This window comes from Hetaerina americana, unplaced genomic scaffold, assembly GCF_022747635.1.
Source record: "Hetaerina americana unplaced genomic scaffold, ioHetAmer1.1.p SCAF_8, whole genome shotgun sequence".
In the NCBI taxonomy this organism is placed as follows: domain Eukaryota; kingdom Metazoa; phylum Arthropoda; class Insecta; order Odonata; family Calopterygidae; genus Hetaerina; species Hetaerina americana.
The window spans coordinates 72,424,626-72,449,503 of NW_027287427.1; the positions used below are offsets into that span (position 1 = coordinate 72,424,626).

The window sequence follows — 24,878 nt, forward strand, 5'->3', positions numbered from 1 at the left end:
GCTGCGATTCACTCCCTCATTATTCCTTTCCCTCATTCCCTTCAATCATTGGGTGGTGAGGAAACGTGAGAAAATATTTATTTTTACCTTTGGCGTTCATTTAAATGTCCCTCTTAAATGTTGAATTCATTGCTGATCATCTTATCTCCCCACGTTAACGATCTCCTCCCGTATTGGAGAGTATGGCTTCAGAACGAGAGTCCCAGGAACGGTGGACGTAGTCGATCCCATAATCCGCCATAATGTACATTCATTTCACTTGCGGTAGAGCCTGTTCCACTCTGAAATCATGAGTCCGATACATTATAGGGCGCCTGAGAACAATTAATAATTTACCTGGTTCAATTATTCACCAGTTCAACAATTTTAACTACGATGGGCTTGAGGCCGACGATAAAATTGCGCACGAGCTCGATCGTGCGTGTTGAACTAGAGTTTTAAGTGTGAGTCATCCTTGGCTCGCGCGACCGTTTTGACTAGAGAACCTTGGAAAAGTGGCCGTTCCCGAAGGATGACCACGTGTACTGCCACAGTTTGGGGTTGCCCATCGGGTCGATTGGAAGATTGGACGGTGGTACGGCCGTGGCGTTGTACTCAGCGAGCCTCTGAAGTAACTCCTCGAGCATCTGCGGGCAGAATGCGGCGAGATTCCTCTTCTCGCACGGGTCGTCGCGGATATTGAAGAGACACGGGGACTTCAGCAGGTCGCAAGGGGCGGAGGCCTGCGCTGAGCGGTAGTCGTACTCGTCACTGTATACGTCGCTATACTCGGTGCTACTCAGCTGGCTCCAAACGAATTGATTATCACGGGCGGTGGGCTCGGCGTCGCAGTCGACCTGGGCGTCCTCCCTGAGCCGGGTGATGAGCTCTTTGGACAAAGGGCTACCAATGGACTCCAGGGCCTTCCCTGCTTTGCTCTCGACTACAAGGTTGGCGTCGTAGGTGTGCTTCTTGCCTCTGCCCGAGGGCCCGTACCAGCTGTCCCAGGCGCCTTGGTAAGTTGTCCCTAGGAAATGGAACGAATCAGGTCAAACTTCATCTGGATTCGATTTGTTCGATCAAGGGTGAGGGTAAAATAATCACATCTCCTTTATCAAACAGTACATTTTTGTCTTTATCTTTGATTGAATTTTGTATCTACCTCAAAGTAACAACTGAAAAGTATTATTACTATCGGAAAGCTACCGGTTGGGTACATTCTGGATGGACACAAGCTACCAAACGGTACAGCGACAATTCCCTTGTTTATTATTAAAAAACACAACCCAACATCCTATTGCACTAAAATAGTCTATGGAGTTGAAGAGGGGTATACATACCATTATTCAACTCCATTTATTTATTTCCTCCCTTCATTCCGTCCAAAATCCCTATCCTATCGCTGCACCTTCCTCGCTTGCCTAACATTCTCCCCTTTACAACAGTCTTCAACATCCTATTGCCAATCAGTATGCTTTGCATCAATTTTTCCTGTCTCAATCAGCTCAACTGTCTGCTCTCCTCCCCCACCATACTCAACATCTTCTCATTTGTTGTCCTTTCTGTCCACTTCACCATCTTCAGCCTTCTACACAGTCACATTTCAAAAGCCTCCACTCTACGCTTATCATATGCTTCAGTGAACACGTTTCCATGCCGTACAAAACTAAGATCCCTACCAAAGGTTTAACGGGCCTTCTCTTAATATCCTTACTCAACGACACTCATCAATTCCCACCTTATTTAGAATAATATTTTGCTTTACTTCTCGAAGTCAGCGTAACCTTCGCTTTATTTACATTTATTCCATTTCCATGTCTATTACACTGACTCTCCTAATGCACTCAGTAATCCTTTGGCTGACTGACAAACTAAAGCTTGATATTTTGTAAGCCTAACTGATTTTACAAATTTTCCTCCGACTTTCAATCTTATCTCCAGTTTTTCACCATTCCCTCTACATACACGTTGAAATGCACAGGTGATAATGGGCACCTCTGTCTCACTCCTAAGTCTACCCATCCGGATTTACCATCCCCTACTGGCAACTGGGCAATCTGAGACATACGTATACAGTTTGCGGTCAAGTCTCCGACCCCTCCAATCTACTCCAATCATCCCCAATAAATTCATTAACTTTTCCCATTTCTTTCTAACAAACGCCTTTTCGAAATTTACGAAACTGACAAATACATCCTGATTGCATTACATTTTCTTCTCTGTTAGTGAACTCATGACTGGTTTGGTATCATGCGAAATCAATTTTGTTTCAGGCGAGAACTATATTAAACACTGCGAAGACATGAAGTGCATTCATATGTACATGTACTTGTCCATGGAAGTTACTTGCGTATTTTTTGCATGTGTTTAAGTTTAAATAAGTTTTGCTTGAATACATACATATGTGTGGGTGTGCACTAGCATGTTTTCTTTATTTTGCAAGTAATTGCATTCTATTTTACGGGTAGTGTCCTAACACCTCCCGCCATATGGCCTTGCAGCGGCTTGAGGGGTATTGTGTAGATGTTAAGTTTGATGTATTAGACATTTGTTTAGTATACTGTCACATAAGATTTATCCAAAAAATAAGAAAAATCTACATGAAACTGAAATATATTAATTTCGGTAAAATCTGTATTCATGAGTGAAGGACTAACAGGACTTATATTTCATGATAAAAATATCCACATGAGGTTGGGTATGTTTTGTGAACCCATATAGCTTGATCAGACATTGATTTCAGCTCATTCAAATTACCTTTTAGAACTTTCCAGTCCCCAACAGTGAGCGCCGCGTTTCCGTAGAGGTCGTCTATGTTGTGAAGTATCTCCGTCCTCGAAGTTGGTGTGTTCTCCACAAGAGCCTGCCACGAATCATGGCCATCGACCGCAATGGGATCACGATTTGTGTTATTCCATTGTTTCGTTCCCTTGGCGGCAGTGTAAAGCGTCGGGAGCCAATCCGTAATGTGGAATACTTGCCTTGATACCCGTCCTACACCGTTGTTTAGAAGAGGACTCCATATAAATCCTGCACCTCTTACGCCACCCTCCCAAAGTGTGTTCTTCACCTGCCGAGGGAAGAGAGCAAAATAATGGTGCATGAAGGGCCGGTCCAAACATTTCAGTGCAAGAACCGACGTCCGAATGGTGAGTACATGCAAATAGTGTTTATTACGAGACTTCTAGGGTGACATTCAAGGATAAGGTATCATTTCAAACCAGTTTATTGAAGCTCGACTTTATGTTGGCATGTTTCGACATAGTGTTTTGCAAACGAGCCAGTTTCGAGCACAGTTCTTGTTTTCCATTGGATTTCATAAGCAAATTTTATGATATTCACAGATGTAAACAAATACCTGCATGACGTGATAGATCCTTATGGTTATACTTATTATTTTACTTGAATCAGGATATTTCAATTAGGTGGATTGTGGCTACATTAGCTGAGAGGTAAAATGAGTGTAGGAACCTTAAATGGACTGCGAAATAATGGATTGTGTGACAAGGGAAGCTAAAAGAATTGAGGGCAATCGCTAGTAGATATTCACGAAGGATTTAGGACGTGAATAGGAGTCGCATTAATTGTTTCTATTCCCTCTGCTTCCTAATCCTAAGTAAACGATTTTTTCCTCAGGCCCAAGCTATTTATTAAGACCAAATGACCTTCAACCTCCCAACAGGACAAACATTGTGAACAACTAAAACAGACAAAAGCAACTTTACAACAGTGTTGAGTCCTTTATCTACAACAATATCATTAAAAAAATCGACACATCGTTAGTCCCATTTCTTTGGAAAGATACAGTTTTAATTACTATGTTTTAAACATTATTTTCCGCCTAAACATAAATTTATGATCAATTCCATTTTAGATGAAGTAATAAATGTAAAATCTCGCTTGATTATTTAGCGAATTCGTAGTATTTTTTTCTCAGGGTCCTCTGACCAGAGAAAGTTCAATGATTTTTGAACTGTAAAATAATGAGAAGTAAAAAAGTGTGTCATTATAATTTATTATTCATGTAGCCTACCGCTTAAGGTAGGTTTTGGGTGGACAACGATTGAAGAAAGAAAAATTTCCTTGCCTCGGCTAACAAAACCCAATCTGGCATCTGATGCTACAATTAACACTTCGCTGGTTAGGCCTAATTTAGAATTTGGTGCTAGCATATGGAATCCTCATGATTTTATTTATATTCCCTGAAAGCCCCCGCTAGGGTGTGTGGCAGGGGGTGAATACGCACCAGAATAATTTTACCCGAACACGACCCCACCGCGGTCGAACAATCTTATTATGATCCCCTATAGTTCGTGGAAAAAACGACCTCTGAAATCTATCTGTTCTACCCTTAATCTCTCTAATTTTAGTAACATGATCTCTCGTAATGCGATGGGGATAATAATTAATTTTCAACATCACTGCTAAAGAGACCTCCTTCCACCTTATGCAAGAGCTTCAATCTGTAATGTAACCTTCGCTCCGTGAGTGATTACCAGCCTAGCTGCGCTAATATTTTGGATACGCTACGAAGTTTATCATAACAACGTTATACAAATCTAGCTCCTCTCCGCTGCACGCGATCCAATTCGGCAATTAATCCAACTTCGTGAGGATCCCATATACTAGCAGCATATTCTAAACGAGGCCTGAACAACGACAGATATCATTTCTCGTTGCCGTTTTCATGACATTTACCCAGTACTCTTCAGATAAATCCTAATTTTTTATCCACACTTTTGTCCACAATTCCCCGTATTTGTTTCACCCGGAAGAGATCCCCAGTGAAGGTAACGCCTAGGTATTCAATTGAGTGTATACATTCCAGTTCGGGGTTCCCAATGCAGTAGGCGATCGGGTGGGCAATGGTCTTTTTCCAAAAATTTATGACTGCGCACTCAATAAGTTTAATTCTAATTGCCAAGTGTCGCACCAGCGTTGTATAGCATTAAGATCATCTGACAAAGCTGCTGTGTCCTCAGGATCACGGTAAACTACTGCATCGTCGGCAAATAAACGTATCTTACTAGTGAATACGGAGTCAATGTCGTCAACGTAAAGTAGGAATAAAAGAGGTCCGATGCCACTTCCCTGGGTAACACCTGAAGTAACCTCTACTGCATTTGAAAAAACTCCATCTATCACTTCTCTTTGAACCCGACCATTCAAAAAGCCTTTAATCCAACCCCGGATATTTTTACCAATGCCACATGCTTCTAGACTTACGAGTAGTTTACTATGAGGTATTTTGTCCAAGGCTTCTTAAAATCTAGGGAAATTGAGTCCACTGAAACATTGCTCTCTTCCGAAATTAGAATATCATGGACAGAAAGTGCAAGTTGTGTCTCGTTATTTTCATGATGTTGGATAGATTTCAGAGATAGATCGCGCGCGTAGAGGAGATAGATTTGTAAAATGTTATAACAAACTGAGTAGCGGATCAAAATTTTAGAGGAGCCAGGTCGTGGATCACTCTCGGAGCGAAGGTTAATTACAGATTGAAGCTCTTGCAAAAATCGGAAGGAGGTCTACTTACCAGTGATGTTGAAAATGTATTATTACCCCGATCGTACTAAGGTAGGAGAGATCATGTAAATAACATTAGAGAGATAAAGTGTTGAACAGATAGATTTAAGATGTCATTTTTCCCACAAACGTTAAGATATTAGCATAAGGTTTTCCGACTGCGCCAGGGAGAAAAGTACTATTGGTCATAGTCGTTTGGTGTATGATCACCCTTTGCTACACACCCTAATGGTGGTTTAAAGGTACTTGTATATAACGTATGAAGAATTCTACCTTCTATTCCGCAAACTTCTTCTTTACATCATTCTTTCCCACATTCTTTCTTCTTATTCATTCCCAATTCCTTGTGTGCTTAACATTTTCCCGTCTTCAGCATTCCATTGCGTTTCAAAATGCTGTGCATCCATCTTTCCTGCCTCCTTATGATTTCTCCCAACAATCCCTTCTCTTTCCCCACCATGTCCAACATATTTTCATTTGTTTTCCTTTCTGCCCAACTTTACGTTATCCATCCTTCTCCAAACCCACATTTCAATCTATGCTTATCATCTTGTTTGAATGACCAATTTTCCGCGCCATTAAAAATCACGCCTAACAACGAAGTTTTTACCAACATCTTCTTACTATCCTTAATCACCATCCCTGTCATCAATTCCCTTATCCTTCCTACTACTTTGACCATTTTAACCAGAAACTCTTCGAAGATGGATAAACAGATTTGTAGTTGTAGCAAGATTTTTCATCTGATCGGAGCTCTATGAAAAAGGACCACTCCACCAAATACTTGTTGAGTAATATCAAATAGATGTCTTGTAAATAAGAAATAACCCTGGAAGTAAGCTGACTTACTGTTCCTTAAGACATCGACGTCATCTTTGAACAGTACCAAATTTAAACGGCTTACTTTGGGAGACAATAAATATTTAAGCAGATTGAACGCGGCGACATTTTATGCATAAAATAAACAAAACGCCTCTTAAATTTGAAGAAGCCTGTTGAACGAAAACTCTTTTAAAAGCTAACTCATTATTCTTTATGTTTTCTATGGGAAAAAATGAGAGTCAAATGCTCCCCATGAGATCAAATCAAGTTTTGCACATTTTTTCTTTAGGATTATAATCTCTGTTTTTAAATATATACAATAGATCGTTTCTATGGTTATATTAACGAACTAATGTCGATTTTATAGTGCGCTGAAATTTGCTCTTTAAGGGCGTGGTCACAGCCCTCCTCCGTCTGGTGTTTTTTCATTTTAATACAATGAATTCGCTCAGCATTGTGCCTTCTTAAAACTTCCTCTGCTTACCTCTAATATTCTTATAATTTTTCTTACGTGCCCCTTTTCTTCTATCCAGGCATTGCACTTCAAACAAAGTAATCCCTTACACCTTTGAGAAGACATCTGGACAGCCGTAGGGTGTATTCTATTTCAAACCTTTCACTCATTTAACTATGGAGAAATTTAATGACCTGCCCTCACGTTTTTTCCACCTTCGACGAGATTTCGAGTGAACTACGATAAGCAGCCTTAATCACCATGTTGGGTGCGGCATAATAACCTCCTTTTTTATGAACATCGCGTTGTCATAGCAAATTTTTCTCCGCCTACTTTGGGGACTACATTTAAGTTATGTAATTCTTTTGGGGGGGCGGGGTCTCTTGCGAAGGCATCTCATTACTTTGCAATGCAACAATTTCAAAGCATAAAATTCATTCGCCTTGTATTGTCATGCACATATAGTGGATGACTCCGCTAGAAGTTACTGTCGCGGCATCTCCCCCAGTTTCTTGGCATTTCATTTAGTTTCTAATGAGGAAAAAGAAGGAGGGAGGGTTTGGAAGAATATTACGTATATGCAAGATTTATTGTTGTAGGATTACAGCAATTTTGATGAAAAAACATTTAATTGCCTCAAATCACCAAAGAACATATTGTGCAAATGACCAATAAGGAAGCCATCGCTGCAGAATTTCGTACATATTTAATCATATATCGAACTGTTAAAGGTGTTGCAAAATATATTCGTATGTCAACTCAAACCGTATTATGCATTACGAAGTTACTAAATTAATAAAGAATAAGTTGTCTTTCGTGATGGTGCACCTTCTTCAGTGCAAGTGTATAATAGAAATGATTGGTGGATAATATTGGTTAATTTCTTTCGTCAAAATTAAATGCACTTTTTTTTGGAGAAAGGTGTCTGTTAGATATTTAACTTTGAGTGACGATCATGACGTAATGTGGGCATGAAAAGGAGGGGTTTCACTACTTGCGGCTCTTTACAAAGAGTGGGTACAAATATCCAATTGTGTCTTCCCATAATTTAAAAATGCCTCTTTGAGATGCCGTAATATGTGCGAAACGCGTTGTTGCATGCATTGTTATTCTTCGAAAATGTCTTGATTATAATGAATATTAATATTCAGATCTTTCATTGAAGACTGAAGCATTTGATTGTATAGCCATACTCAAGGAAGTGAGAAAAGAATGAACTTCGAAGTTGAGTCACAGGAATTATGATTTCTACCAAAACCTTTTGGGTACTTTCCACAGAAATTCATATTTTTTTGTATGAATCTCATGTGCGGTTCTACTGGCAATTTGAGGTTTAAAATAACATTCGAGAGTTATAATTATTTGAGGAAGGAAGAATAATATTCTATTTAGATAAATACTATACAATAATGTAAAATATTAAACAGAGAATATTATATCCAAATAAAAACGTTTTACAGTCTCAATGATAAAAAAGATAGCTTCATTGAAGAACAGTCAGTTTCAAGAAACTGATGGCATATCTCGCGGAATTTTTCGAAAACATCCTCATTTTTATTTTATTTTCCAACGTGTTTCATCGAATTAGCTTAGCATACTAGTTTCTATAAAGTGATTACAAGTCTGACAGGAATTATTATAAAAAAATTCATTTTTGCTTTTTAACCTCCACCAACTCTCTGTAAAATATGCCTGGAACAAGTCATAAGAGAATCTGGTCTTTTTCTAAGTATTTTTATTTTAACGGCGCCGATTACGTAACTTGAACCTCTCGGGATCACCGAAACTCCGCGAGCGGTTTGCCATCAGACGAGTGTAATTCGCTTCGTCTTTAGGCAACCATACTTCCCACACTGTTAGGTTGCCTGCTCACTACTCAAAACCTTTAAGTATAGATATAAGGAAAAGGGATAGAAACGTGTCAAATACAAACGCAAGGATGGTGGGGAAGGTGGAAGGGTGCGGATCATAAGTGGAAAAAAGTTTCCTCGACCGCTATTGGTACCACGAACCTTCAACTTGCCGAGTACATGTTCTGCCAATTAAGCGTTACTTAAGCATTAAGCCTAACGAAGTAACCTTCAGTTCATGTTACCCTAAGTGGGTTGAAGAAATGTTCCCAGCTCTTTCATGTATGCAAAAACAGTACCACTGAGCTTGAAATAACCGAATCTTTAAAAATTCTGAAAATATTTGCATTATATTTCAGAAATTACAGCGATCCCAGGTAGCTAGTTGTACATATTTTCAATCCTAATGGATATAACTACGTTTTCCATAGTTATGGTGGATGTGACATTTTTTTGGGTAAATTATTTACCTGTTAATTGATTCCTTCACAAGAAACCTTACGAAATTGGGAATATTCAATTTCAAATACAAATAATGAGATCGTATGATTTTCAAAATACCTAACAAAAGGCAATAGTTTCAACTTCCATGTCCAAAAATAGGCAATAATTTCAATGTCATACCTAACAATAGGCAATAACTTCAATACCATGCCTAACAATGGACAATAGCTTCAGCTACTATGTCTAAGAATAGACAATAGCTTCAACTACCATTCCTAAGAATATGCAATATTTTCAATTACCAATGTAATAAGTTTGGGGAAAATGACATTAACTTGTGATCATGGATGAACTTTCTGGAGAGAAAAGAATTGCCTTCTTACTGCTTATGACTGTTTTTTTGCTGTAGTCCACATACAAAGCAAATACATATTTTTTTTAGCTTTGGATGATAACCTTTTCAAAAGAGAGTTGCGTACAAAATAGACTGGGAGTGTGGGGCTATCAATTGGATCAATTTGCAAGCCTGATAATTGGGATTGAAATTTTAAATGATTGGTTATTAGAATTACTTATGAATCACGCTTCCATAATTTTGATTTTGGTCACACTTACCCCTCTCAGGGGCCAGTTGCTAGCTGCATTGAGGTTGAATCCAGCGGCTGGTCCACCATTGTCAGTGCTGAACACAATTATAGAATCTCTCAGCATCCCTTTTTCCCTCAAAGCATCAGTTACCATTCCAACAGACTCGTCCAGTTTGTGCAGCATGGCTGTGTTGGAAAAATGATGTGTAAATATTATGTATTAAGTAATTATTTTAAATTGGTATTCTACCATTTTACTTAATGCCCATACATTTCTTAGCCTTACCTGATAAGACACTCCAGGCTAAAATAAACCCTTATTCAGTTTTACATACTTTTTTTTCCCTTCATTCTGTCAGCATGCCTATCGTTTTTTCATTCATTGTTTTGCCTGTATAACATCCTCCCTTCTGTCACAATCTTCAGTATTCCATTGCATTTCAAAATGCTCTGCATGCATCTTTCTCGTCCATTTGGATTTCTCCCTATGATCCTCTCTCCTCCCCTACAGCTTGCTTATTACTTCTTCGTTTGCTTTCATTTCTGTCAATTCCACCCTATCCATCATTCTTCACACCCAAAATCCAGAAGCCTCATGTCTTTCTTGTTGCATTAAAGACCATAGATGTAGAAAGTTTTAGTTTGAATAATTTTGCCATCAAAATTCATAGTGATATCAAAAATTCAAGTCTTTTGCTCAAAAAATAATCTATTCCTGAAATAAGTACTGCAACAATTTCCATGTTCTCTAAAATCATGTCTATACTATCCTTACTTCGACTTGTGTTGTCATGATGATTTACCTTCAGTACCCTGAAGAGGGCTACTTTATGGCCGAAATATGTGTATTCGTATTCACCTTTCTCATCCCTTCCTTTTTCACCCTTTACCTCATCCTTCAACTTGTTGCATTAGCCAACTAATGTCATTTGTATTTTGTTTAGAAAGGTAAACTGTTTACGGCTATTGGAGTTTTTAATTTATTCCATATATTAATTTCCGTCCCTAAGTGGACTAATAATATGACCTCACCTGACGGTAATGATAATTAATTTGTACTCCACTGTTTAATTTAGGATTGGGATGGCCTCAGAATGTACACCCCTCTCTGCATTACTAAGACTTCCATAGCTAGACACAACCTGACACCTCAAATTACAATGAACTCTTCTTCATTAATCATTTACAATGTATTCATTAAAATCTTTCCCTAAGATATCTCTTCAAAGCTACCTAAAGATCATGCAATGTTGCTTTTTATACTTGTACCTGTTTCTCTGAGTACATGAGATATAAATATCTTATGATGCATACAACAATGAAAATAGTATTGACTCCAACGGCAATTTACACCAAACTTTCCTCAAAGATTGTAAGCACATTTTGACAATGAATACATTTGTGAAAGGACTTGAGAGTAGTGCTGATAGAGGGAAGGAGGGAATAATTGGGAGATTTTCTGAAGGCACATAATTAAAGAGTGGGCACATTTACATCTTGACAATACCCCGTAATATGCTGTAAGGGAGTGTGGCAGTGAGTGTTAGGGTGACTCAGACATATATGCAGGAATATACACTTATAAATTAATTAAATGTACATTTGCGCAATCATAAACACAAGGTACCCTTATACATATTCATGGTAGTATGTATATTTTATGGGATAATGAGTGAATTTGAATTTTGAATATTCTTTTTTGAATGATAAATACAGTCTTGGTTATGTTTGATTTTGTTCATATTTATGTATCATGCTATGGAAGAAGGTACTTAGACCTGCCATTTCTGGTGACTCATCTTTGTCTTATTTTATCCTGTTGGTCAAATCTGATTATGTAATGTGTAGCTGCTGTAATTCACCTGGAGTCACCAATAAACTCAGTCATTCTCTAATTCTCTACCCCTTAATACTCAGTCTTGCATGCGCTCTTTGTGGTTTTAGGGGCTCACATCATTTTATATTAATTTTAGAGCTGTATTTTACAGGAGAAATTTGAAAGCCATGACAGCTCAATAAGGATTCAAATTGAGTGCTGAAACCAAATGTCACAACTTTGACACAGGGCATATGATGGAATTTTTCCAAATTCTGTGCAAGGGGGTCCTAGCCTAATTTCTCCAACAAAAGTGTCATGCTTACTCTCTTTTCATAGCAGTTTTAGATCAATATATGCATTTGGAGATAGTGCCAAATGCTTACCTGCAAACTTCCTCCTGTTGTATCCTTTAACGTTTTCAAACTTCTTCACCACATCATCGTGCACAGGGAGTGGGTTATAGGGATTCCCAGAATGCATTGCTGCATGTGCAATATAGAGGAACAGGGGTTGATTCCCATTGCCCGTAACATTTGTGTTGTGATTCCTGATCACCTGCACGGCAGCATCTGTGAAGATGTCTGTGGAGTATTTACCGTGAAGATCCCAGGCCACATCCATGTTCCTCCTCATGTCCAGTCCCCACCAACCCTTTGGAACCAAGAGAACGAGGGGAAATAAAGCATGTAATCCAACTCAGAGTCATGGTAGTCTATCAATTATTACATGCTGAAAAAATCCTAACAAAATAAAGGTAATGAGGTTTTCGAGAAGGAAAATGGCCTATTCAAAATATTAAATTGGAGGGTAGAAACTATATCTGGTGGAACAATTAATGTGTCATTGGAGAGTTTTGTAAAGAGATGGTCAAAGTAGTATATAGATAGATAGATAAATAATCATCTTTATTTTGGGGAAAGATTAAGACTATTGGAGTTAACTTAAAGATTGAACTTAGATAGATTTTGCAAGGTATACATAAATAGCAATAACATTAAGTATTACAAGCACAAGGAGAAGAATTGAGTTAGGCAGAGAAGCTGTCCCAAGAAGAGAATTAATGACAGGTATATTTGGTAAGGATGTTAAGAAGAGGTTTGTAAGAACTTTGATATAGAGTGTAGTTATGTACGACGTGGAAACTTTTACATGGACTTCATTTTTCTATGGATGTAAGGCCTGGATGACAGGGGTCAGAAGATTAGAGAAAATGGAAATGTGGTCTTACTGAAGAATGATATAAAACAAAGTGATGGAGATGGAGTAGTAAATGAAGAAGTACTTCACAAAGTGGGTTAAGAAAAACCTATGAATGGCACCCATAAAAAGCAAAGAGAATTTTTTTGGCACTGTCCAGAGACAAGATAGCTTCCTAAATACCATAACTGAAGGATATGTAAAAGGAATAGATAGATATACATCAGGTTGGAGGTTCCTTGACAGGAACCTTGGGCAGTTAAGCCATGTTTAATTTGCCTGTCCCTTGCAGACTTTGGAAAAGAGAACCTAGTGAAAGGTATTTAGAGGTCACTCTTACAGCTTCTGTCAGGGCCAATTCTTGCTTAACTTTGGGGATATAAAATAAACCATTGCATGCCAATGTGGCTGAACCCTTAGTCAACAGAAAGGAGACAAATGACAAAGGAGGCTAAGGATGAACTATTAAATGCAAGTAATGGAAAATGCTTATAGAAGAAGGTTCAAGGTAATCAAAGGATTATGGTCTGGAAATCTACTACAGACCATTCCTCAGAATGATTACCAGTGATTATAATGGTGATAATTTTTCACAATTGAAAATAATGATTGCATAGACCTAAGTTTAAATTCCTTTACGCTAATTCTAGGTTTCCAAGTTTAATGCCATTTTTACCAACTCAAAAATAGCATAAGTATTGGCACGCACATTGTTCTATTAATAAAATCATATTGTGGCATTTTTCAAATTTTTTTCAATTTTAAAATTGAAAATGTACCCCGAAATTACTCCTGGCACTGTTGATATTTCAATAGCAACTAAAAATTTAGCAAACTACAATATTAACACTGGTCAAAAGGATACATGAATGACTTCAGCAGCATTTTCATAAAATCAGTCAGCTTTGCTATTGATCATGCATTAGTTAGCCAGTCATGGGTAGCAAGTATTGCTGACTGCTTTTTAAAATCAGTGGAATGGGTATGGGATGACAATCAATGTAAATAAAAGAAAGCTTATGAATTTTTCAGGATAGGAAAATTCTAAATTAAAAATTAATATTAAAGAGCATAAATCAAAGTGGGTGTAACTGTTCGACTATCTTAGAAGTGCTTTGGAATAAGATGGTCAAAGTAGTAAAATATATAAGATGAAGAATTGCATCAGCAGGTAAATACTACCTTAATAATCAAATCGAAGTTTGGATTAAAAGTTACATATTATTTCAGGAGTTTGACATGGAGAGTGGGATAGTGCGTGGCCCTGCCCGAATCACATGTCCCTCCAGTATAATGTGTGCATACGTACCTTCTCCACGGCGGTGTGATCGAAGTAATCGTGGTGTCCGGTCCAAAAACCGAGATGCGAGTCGAAGCCACGGTGTGTGGGTGTGTGCTCATCTTTATAGAATCCCAGGTGCCATTTGCCGACAGCGTGGGTGGCATAGCCGAGGTCCCGGAGATACTCAGGGAGCAGAAACTCGGTCAGAGGGAGGCCACGCGGTTCTGCACCGTATAGGACTGAATGTTGCATCCCTGACGAGGTAAAGGTTAGTCACTTTAGTCGGGAGGCCTTTTGAAAAGGGCTTTCTTCATCGTCCTTCCCATTCGCCTCGAAATGTTTGGTCGACTGTTCATTTTGGTTGCTAATTTGAGCGAATTTTAAAAAGTGAAATCAAAAAGTGTAGCTACGAGGTCAAATTAAAGCTGGCTGTACAGGCTTTAATTTTTTATAGAGCGGCGCCTTAATGTGGAAAGATTAAAAATGCTAAGGCTTGTATAATGTCTCGTTGAACGCAATCGTAAGTTAATGTGAACGTTATCATAACGTGCATATTATCTACTAATAAGATTGCTTATTATTATCTACTAATAAGATTGCTTATTATTAAAAGTAAACATTGTAGTCATAGCAACACCGTCTGTCAGTTATTGACATTATTGAGCTGTCGAACGGTCGATTTTGAACTGAAATACCGGTCGTAAAACTGAGTGTTGGCCTTAACCATGTATTAAACGTCAACCTTCTGTTTATTAAATTATTTAATCTTACCCATGTGAATTTTCATAATTTATTTTCAAGCGCGAAAATGTGTTTGGACGTTGAATCGTCGAAACACTTTTTCGTGTTTGTTTGTTGTCTAAAATGGAATAACTCAACAGATCCAGTGTGTTGAGTAATTTCATTTTAGGTCAAATTTAGTCAGAATTAGCCTTGAATGAGTCCCAATGGAAATGTAATTAAAATGTTTCCACTTTCGCAAAATCCCATGCAATATATTTGTCGATTTATCAATAGAAAAAAATAATCACAACCGAAACTGGAAAAAAGTAGTTTTATTTCTATAAATAAGGTGGATAAAGTACTTGCAGTTTTCTTTTAGTTTAGTTGCAGTTTTCTCGTTCTTTCTCCGTTTGAAATCACATGTCCCAACTATTTTTCTACCTAATAATATACAATATATAATTACTTTGGACCATTAGGCTACTGCGTTAAGATACAAGTCAAAATAAAAATCCTTATAATTGACTCACGCACAGCCTTCCAAAAATTAAAAATTGTTCTCAGATAGTATGTTTTCCATATTAATTTCACTTTTGTTTTTAGGGATGAATAAAGAATATTCACATCTCCCTTAGATTGAATCTGTGTCCCTCACCTCAGCTCTATGGGCCACCCACCTGTATGGATAGGGTACTTCCCGGTCATCAGGGAGCTTCTCGAAGGCGTGCAGAGCGCCGTGACGTAGTAGCGGTCGAGAATGAGCCCTCCGTAAGCCAGGGCGTCGATGTTCGGGGTCGGGATCTGATCGGAGCCATGGAAACCCACGTCGTTCCATCCCTGCGGTAGAGAGAAAGCGAAAAGGTCACATCAATGAACCATACGACCTTGAATAATTTCCCTTCATTTTGGGTTTGAATGATATTCGAAATAAAAACAAATTATTTTTCAAATTTACCTATTATTTTCACCTTCTAGATTTTTTTTCGCCATAAAAAAGTCTGTCTTTTAAAAATAATCGTTAAAATTAGAGGGCATTAACCAGAGCAGGTGAAACGATCTACCTACCCTCGTATGTAGAAAGTGTTTTGGCCGAAGATGGTAAGAGAAATAGGGATATAAGACGTAGAATCGATAAGTTGATCAGGACGTGTTCACTTTCTCAACCAACATTCCTGTCATCAACCCGATGACAGGAATGTTGGGTGAGAATATTAGTAAATGGTATCATTAAGTTTGATTTAGAGCATAGTTTTGGACGGCACTGAAACTTGGTCGTGGAAGCAGGATGACTGGCGTAGATTGAAGATGTTGGACAGAATGATGGGTGGAAGGAAGTATGCGGCATTGAAGAGGGGATTATTGTAGTAACATGGAGTCCAATTGTCTTGTTAGTTGAGGTTCGTGTGAAAAATATAGCTGTATTCTGTGTCCATAAAAAAACCTACATTTAACGGTAGGCTACTTTAAAAAAAAGGTATATTTTTCGTGAAAAATGCATCATGTAAAATTATTTTCATTAAATTTTCCAAATTCCGGAAAAAAATTGAGAAAAAATAAATGTTTTATTGGAAAACAGTATTTAAATTTAATCAATATTTTTTTAGTCTTCGAAATCGACATTTCCTTTCTCTTTTTTCATCTTTTATCAATTTGAATTTCTTAAATTTACTTCCAGCATTTTGTTTAGATTTTCTGCTCATGTTAGATAGAATAAAATATTATGTGCATTTCAAAGGAATGAAATAAGAGGAAATATGGGAGTTTAGATGACTGGGAAGCATGGTTTATGATATCTGAACTGATATGATGGACCTATCGAAGAGAATATGTTTAGCATATCAAACTTTCATGCTAGTTGTCTCCTGTATCCATAAAACCATCACATCAGTCCAAGCAATTTAGAAAAAAAATACTTAGAAAAAAATTGTCTGTAAAGTCCTGACATATGGAGGCGAGAGCTAGAATATGAGAAAGTAAGAGACGGTTTGGGATCGATGGAATTCCATTCTGAGTATCTGGGTTGGAATCCCGGAGGTAGTAGTATTTTTCAGATTTGCATATCCTGATCCCTACTTGGGTGCCATGTGTGGAGGGAGTACTTCAAGCGGAGCACGCCGTCCGTCGAATGAGACGTTAATTTGTGTTACCCCCAGGGATATTTTATTAAGAATTGGTGAATGCCGACGCCGAGTTTATCTCCCCACCTTTCCACCCCAATCACTCAAATTCCCACCGAATTACCCACATATCCCTAATGGCAGAGATGACCTCAGCTACCTGTCGTCTTACCGCAATCACTGCTACTAGTAGTAGTAAAATTGAGACTGCAGAAATGTGGTTATGGAAAAGTATCGCCTGAGGAGAAAAGGTAACTTTCGAGTATTGGAAAAAGTTAAAAAAACAAATAGCAGACGCCTAATATGCAGGAGAAAGTTTTAATTTTATTAGAAAACCTAGAAAGGGGTGATTATTTTATTCAAAACAGTTTGAAGGTTAAAGCACTGGGTGTAAGATCAAGATGACGACTTTTTTTCAAGAGTGTATTTCCACTGCCATGAGGAAATGAAAAGAACAGCCGTCGTAAGTAGATGCCTGGAGTGATAAGGCTTTGATTGCCCTTGATGATTGATGAATGTGTTTCAATATACCTTTTCTATCCCTTAGTCGTATATAATTGATATTTTTTCATTTATTGTTCACGATTAAAACACATCATCGGGATAGTTTGATCGCGATTCGTATCTTAATATCGAAGTAATGCTTCAACTTTTGTTATTGATGCCAAATCAGCTGTTTAGGAAGTGTTTTGTCGGAGGTTGGACAGAGTATTAGTGTCATATAAAGAATTGCGTTATAAAATGAAGTGTTAACGTAGAGGCGGGGGTTGACGACAGCCATCTTAAGTAAATACGCCAATAAAAAACAATTGAAACATTTAATATGGAACGAAGTCTTTATTAGCTCGGAAACGTGGATCGTTGAGGCAAGATGATAAGTGCAGGTTGGAGGCTTTCGAAACGTGGGTTTGACTAGACTGTGGAAAGTGTGACATAGACGGAAAATACGGCCAGCGATTTTTTAAAGATATTTTAGTACCCTGAAAGTCACCGCTACGCTGTGGGGCCAGTGTGTGTTTCCTAAATTTTACACCAGAATAAATTTTGACCAGAATATGACCCCTGCCGCGGTCGGACAAGGTTATTATGATCCCTTGTCGTTCGTGGGAAAAATGATATCTGAAATCTATCTGTTCTACACTTAATCTCTCTACCGCTAGGGTGTGTGGCAGGGGGTGAATACACACCAGAATAATTTTACCCAAAAATGACCATACCGCGGTCGAACAATGTTATTATGATCCGCTATCGTTCGTGGAAAAAAGAAGTTTTAAATCTATCTGTTCAACACTTAATCTCTCAAATTTTATTGACTGGAGTTCTCCTACCGAAGTACGATGGCGGTAATAATACATTTTTACATCATCGCCAAAGAGACGCCCTTCCAATTTATTCAAGAGCTTCAATCTTCAACCTTCGCTCCGTGAGTGATTCCAAGTGTAGCTGCTCTATTATTTTGGATACGCTGCTAAGTTTATCATAAAAACGTTCTACAAATCCAGTTCCTCTACGCTGCACGCGATCCAATCTTGAAGTATATTCTAAATGAGGCCTAACCAACGACAGATAACATTTCTCTTTGACCTTTTCATCACATTTACCCAATACTCTTCTAATAAATCCTAATTTCTTGTTAGCTTGTCCACATATTCCGAGGACGGTAATTATGTGACACTATCGGAAGGTAACTAAATACCTACCACAAATTTAATATCTACCAAAACTGGATGAATTTGCTTCTTTTAAAACAGTAGTATAATATTTTCACTTTTTAAAAGAACTGCTTTTTTCTCTTTCTAATTTTCTTTGGCGGTTTTCTGCTTAAGATAGTTTTCTAGAATTAATTTTGAAAGGTAAATTAAGGCAAAATTTTCTATGGCAAAAGATCAAAACTACGAAAAAACTTGGATAAACAATATAAAGGGTTCGTTCCGAAAGTATTGCAATTGAACTTCCCGCTCCCCTCCCCGCCGCTCCTATTGGTCGAAGTGGGATCGAACCTCTTGGAGTAGGTGGGGCGGGCGCTAAGATTTTCTGCGAAACCGGTCACCCTGTGTGTAAATTAATTTATCAGTATATATGGCAATTGGCCGTATGTAATTAATACCATGATAGGTAATTAATTCATACATAATCTTCTTCTCAATCTCAAGACATTCTAACAGACGATGAAATAAAGCCATGCAAACGCTATATACTCTAATGAAAATGATATTGGGCGTGGTAGGAGAAGAGAGAGAGGGCTGTCGGATGACATTTGAATATGACAAGACAAGTGGACTCGTGAGATAGTGAAAAGAAATAGAATGCTGGAGACAGTGATATGGAGGGGAGAACACTAGGAAAACGATGTAATGGACATTTTGTAAGAAGTTAACGGATGTTGAAAGTTTGCAGAGTTTGAAGGGGTTAGTTTATCTATAGTATGGAGTGTAATGGTTTTTTCTGTCATGTTAGTTAGGACTTTCGAGTACAGCAGGGTTTGGTATCAGGGCCAAAGACTTTCTATTCACCAAAAAGGTTAAACAAATGCTGACAGAACGAGGAGCAGGATTTAATGTCAACATATCATTGCGTGCATACATGCATATTTGTGCACTGGTTTCGTTTCCTCACATAGTGACGCAAGGGGGTCGAAGTCAACCGCGAATCGTTCAAAGTTCGCTTCCATTTCGACCTTCATGCGCGCACACGAAGCGAGAGAAGTGCATAATTGGAACCAATTAGCGGCAGTACTCATTATTAGGTGCCAGATACGAAGACGATCACGGGTGCGTGAGAGCGCATGCGCATGCAGGCGGAACAATCGCGACGCGAAACGATAGGAACGCGAGAAAAACAAGAGCTCGGGGTCCCGTTTCCGTTTTGCGCGAGAGAAGTGACGATCGCGCTTCGCACTGTGCAATCATTGAACTCGATCGCGGCGTTATCTTATCTCCTGCGGAGATTACGAAAAGGGAAATAAACAAAGTGTCGATGTCTCGTGCGCGCAACGCAAATCTATGCCCGAAAATATTCCACTTCACGTTTTCAATTTCACGAAGGCAATAACTTTCCTGTGGGCATCGCCTCTGTTGCATGGCATCGTATAGATAACTGGAGTAAATCACGTGCGCTCTCTTCTGTGTTGAAGAATCTTGGCGTGTAACTGGGAAGGCAGTCTTGTTGAGTCCGTACCGATCCAGTACAGCGGAGGAAGTCGCTCCGGTAAGTACTGAATCCCGAGAAGTTCAAGTCAACCCGTAATGTAGAAACTATAATCAGTGGGCTTGTCGTCAATAGAGCAACCGTTGATGACGTAGATTCTACAGATACTTCCGCCTTAAACCACATCTGCATGCTGTTTTTGAAATGTATGGCTTAATGTTAAACCATTTTAGGCAATATAAGCATCAGAGTGAATGCGTAGTAGAACGGTTTAAAAAAAGCCAGGGTGTTGGAAAGAGTTATTTATGTTGTGTAAAGACATTTCGGAAGTCCACAAGGATGTTAAGAGCTTTCATGGATTATTTAAATACCTTTAATATTGTTCATTATTATTGGGTAATCTACCGGTTAAGGCAGGTTTCTGGATGGACACAGCTCCTAAATAAATATTTTATGACTCTTATCAAAACACAACATCCTACTCTACATCAGACCCCTCTTCATCTCTGAGTACTTTCTTTCTCCCTTCATTCCGTCCAACATCCCTATCCTGTTCCTTCCCTTTCCTCGTTTGCCTAACATTCTCCCCTCTATCACTGTCTTCAACATCCCGCTGCCGGTCAATACCCCCTTCATCCACTTTTCCTGCCTCCATAGGATTTCTCCCAACAAACCCCCCTCTACGCCCACCTTACCAAGTACTTCCTCGTTTGTTTTCTTCTCTGTCCATTTCACCTTCTCCATTCTTCTCCACACCCACCTTTCAAGAGCCTCCAGTCTACGTCTATCCTCCTGCTTCAATGACCACGTTCCCGCGCCGTACATAGCTACACCCCATATCAAAGTTTTTACGAGTCTTTTCTTAATATCCTTACTCAACGTCCCCGTCATTAACTCCCTCCTCCTTGTGAAAGCCTCTTTGCCTAGCGCAATTCTTTTCCTCACGTCCCTACTACTTTGACCGTGTTGATCCAAACACTCCCGAAATACGTAAACTGTTCTACCTGCTCTAATTTTTGCCCTCCTATTTTAATGTTTAGCTTAGCCTTTTTCTCTCTGGAAAATATTGGTTAACGTTACATGAGAATTCCTGATTTCAGTGTGTGATCGGAAACATAGCACATCGCGACGCATCGAACTTCTTTCTAAGCCTTCGCGACCTCCTTGAATGGAGGACCAATAAGGGTAATGGAAATAGGGTAAGGTGGGCACGCGCGGAGGCTGTGAAACCTACACGCGAAGTTCGTGCGGTGTGTCAAGGGGAAACAACGCGTGGACGGGGGAGGGAGATAGAAAAGGGAGGCAATGCCTAAATCTTGTTCTTCACGAGAATCCTCCCGCGGGGATAAGGAGAGAACGGTAGGAAGACCGTGGACTTGATTCGGCGTCGTCACCGTGATTGAAGAACAGTTGGCATTGAAATTTATTCACGTTGTTTTTAACGGTTAGGGCGAAGAGAGAATGATGATAAGTAAATCTAAAAAAAAGGCAGAGGATTGAGGAAATATTGAAAAGTAGTAGTATATTAAAGACCGTGATGCAAATGGGAGAGCGATGGGAAAACGGAATATGGAGAAACGAAAGAAATAAGATTTTTTAGATAGCGTTGAGGCGGACAGAAATAACGAAGGAAAGAAGAAAGACATATCGTAGGTCAAAGAAAGAGTAAGTTCACTCAATGCCAGGAATTGAATAAACTTTAGGCTCCGTAGGTGACTGTAGATCTCGCTGGAACCCAAAACTTTTATATATTTTTAAAAACTTATTTAATGAAACCTTCTTACTACGTCATGAACGACCTCGCCATGCGTCATTATTATGCGGAGCTCACTTGAAAGAGGAACGAATAGATCTTTTGAGCAGGCAGTATTTACATTCAGAAACCGAACTGTGGATGAACATTTTTTTCACATTTAAAGGAATTAGTGGGAATAAATAGCAGTTGGAATCGAAATGCATAAAAGAGGCTTTAAACAATAATGGAAAAGAGAGAAATTTGATAAAGGAAATAGGAAAAAGGTTGTGAAATTAGATGTAGGAAATACTGAAAGTTAGTGTAATGTTGATTAGGCTGCAAAATAGGTCGATTGACGTCCGGAAAGCGGTATAGATGAAGTAAGAGAGAAGGCTTTTATAAATAGTAGATGAAGGTTGGAAGAAGTTACGAAGAAATTAACAAGGAAATGATGTAAGGTGAAGAAAGAGGAAGTTCACTCAATATGTACATGTATATATATATATATATATATATATATATATATATATATATATATATATATATATATATATATATATATATACATACATACCCGCACACTGTCTAGATTTCATGGAACTCAATTTTTAAGGTTATGACCTTGAAGCATTTTCATTTCTCATTGCTGATATGCAATGAATCTTGCATGGGTCAACCGTATCGTTTCGGAGTCAGTATGTGACATACAAAGGAAATCTTTGTAAATATTGTCCATCGGAGGAATATTAATTATATTTTGATTAATTACTTTAACATGATGCATCCCACACTTTTCCTGTCAACATCACGACCACCGAAGTCGGTTGTATTGCTATATTGGTTGGAGATACTTGTACAAATTGATTTCTAGCAGCAGTATTCGGGCTGCTTAACCCCACCAAGGTCGAAGTACGGCGAGTGAGTTTCTTACGGCACGGGTATGCAAAAATAGCTCCCCCCGGGTCTGAAAAGACGTTTCAGAAACCGAGGTGAGACTATAGGAAAAGGTTTAATGCATGATGAATGTGTTTGTAAACTTAACTGTGACAACTATTGCATTCTATATTTTAAAATCTGTTTTAGGTACCGAAGTGTCCACAGTACCAGTCAGTATATACACATATATATCGAACGAAGGTTCATGTTAGCATAATTAAAGTAATCACAGGAAGACCTTAATATTGGAATTTGTATATCATCAAGTAGCTCACCAGGTCATCTGCTAGGATGAAAATTATATGTGGCTGTTCACTGCGTGTTGGTGCCATATCTCCGGAGGTAGAGATGACCAACAGGCATGATATAACTTGCAGAAAGAATTGAAAATTGAACGCCATTTTGCCTGGGACACCTGTGAAAAGAAGGATATGAGTTTTAGAGGATCTTAATTTTGAAATGAAAAGGGTATTAACTATTAGCTATAGGGTTGCGACCTTGCAAATATCTTTATGCCGATCGGGAGTCAAAGAAAGGAAGAAAAACATTTTTTAGCCTGTTTTTTTAATTAAATTTTTTTGAGTTTTTATCTATTCATCTACAAAGAGCCGACTTTTGTACCTGTTTCGAGGCTTACACATTTTTGACACTCTTTTCCTTATCCATAAAAATCTGAATATATTAAAGAACTATTCTTATTTACACCACCATTTAACTAGAGGCCATGCTCCTCTGCATGTGAAACAATATATTTCAAATAAGCATGGGAAGCTTTGTTCTCAAAGGGCATTATTACATAATTTATTGCTTGTACATAACCAGATTTGATTAAAGTTCTATTTAGTATTCTTGGATTCAATTGACACTAAAGGGACTTTTATTTAATAGGTTTTCGAATGAATCGATCGATATATCGACTTTATCAACTTTGTCTTTATCAAAAAAACTTAATAACTTTATCAATATGTTTTCTAATTCATTAGAACATTTCTTTTCTTTTGCGTATTTTAATAATGCAACTGGTTGAAAGACTCCATTCTCGGGATGTCACCGCGTAGGTTGTTTTTCTGACAACAGTTTCGCCCGTGTTTCAACGAGCGTCTTCAGGTCGAAGTGAAGACGCTCTTCGACCTGAAGACGCTCGTTGAAACACGGGCGAAACTGTTGTCAGCAAAACAACCTACGCGGTGACATCCCGAGAATGGAGAGTCTTTCATCTGAACGCCGCGAAAATCTACGATCCCATATAATACAACTGGTTGTTATCTGATACAAAATGTGTATTTGAAGAGCAAATATGATTTTATTACAATTGATATTGCATTCGATCAATATTTTTTCGATATGCTATTAGTATCATACCATTTTGGCGATTCCTATACATTTTATTATGCAATGCAGTGAATATAAAATCATCTTCATCGAATTATAATTATCCTCAAAGATATGTTTAAATTTCCGAGGGTTTTTAACTACTCCTTTACTTTTCTGGAGGAGCGAATATAATTTAAGAAATCATAAATTTTTGGCATATATAAGAAGATCTCTGAAAGAAATGAAATTGCATTTATTTTCGTTTATAATGGACCCATTTGAAAATTAGTGTAAGACAGTGAAGGGAACATGAATCCGAAAACGGGCTTATTATCGTTTTGATGCCGACTCCAAAATTTTCCAAAAACCAGTTTGGTGAAAAAAGAATCCCTTGGACCCCGATTTGATTCATATTCAATCTACTGTATCTATTTTAAAGGTAAGTTTTTTGACGGTCCTTAAAGAACATTAAAATTTAAGTAATTTGGGAACTTTCTATTCTTGCTTCATTTCTTCATAATTCGTACCTATCATCAGTCTGCCTGAAAAGCCCGCTCTTCCTTTCACACCACCTTGCTTTACCAACATTATTCCTTCTATTAAGGCTTTCAACATCGCTCTACCTTCCAAGATATTGTGGCTTTCCGGGATTAATAATTTGCTCTGTGACAGCTCAAAACAGACGTTTTGATTATGTTTGCCATTATTGAGGTAAAATAACAAACATATTCGTGTCCATTATTAGTGCGACGTTGTAGTTTGGTGGTGTAGAGGATTCGGTCACTGATCTGAGAGTCACATTGGCACGTACTGGGTAAAACCAATGAAAAAAAGGCCATATTTAATTAGTGGTGAGACTTTTTGGTAATTAGTAATTCATGGGAAATCCTCTTAAACAAATAAATTCCCTTAAAACCCACATTGTATAAGATGCTACAATAAATAT

General features: G+C 38.2%; 1 protein-coding gene across 1 annotated transcript; it reads right to left on the reverse strand.

The window, feature by feature from the left end:
- Positions 1-471: 471 nt before the first annotated feature.
- On the reverse strand, positions 472-22,997 carry LOC139697718 (arylsulfatase J-like). Its single transcript, XM_071596543.1, has 8 exons — positions 22,894-22,997; positions 15,361-15,520; positions 13,988-14,214; positions 11,865-12,132; positions 9,691-9,848; positions 2,737-3,049; positions 809-1,006; positions 472-727 (listed from the first exon to the last, which is right to left on the reverse strand). The coding sequence occupies exons 1-8, from the start codon at positions 22,948-22,950 to the stop codon at positions 477-479; spliced, it is 1,632 nt and encodes a 543-aa protein (XP_071452644.1). The 5' UTR covers positions 22,951-22,997; the 3' UTR covers positions 472-476.
- Between the last annotated feature and the right edge of the window lie 1,881 nt (positions 22,998-24,878).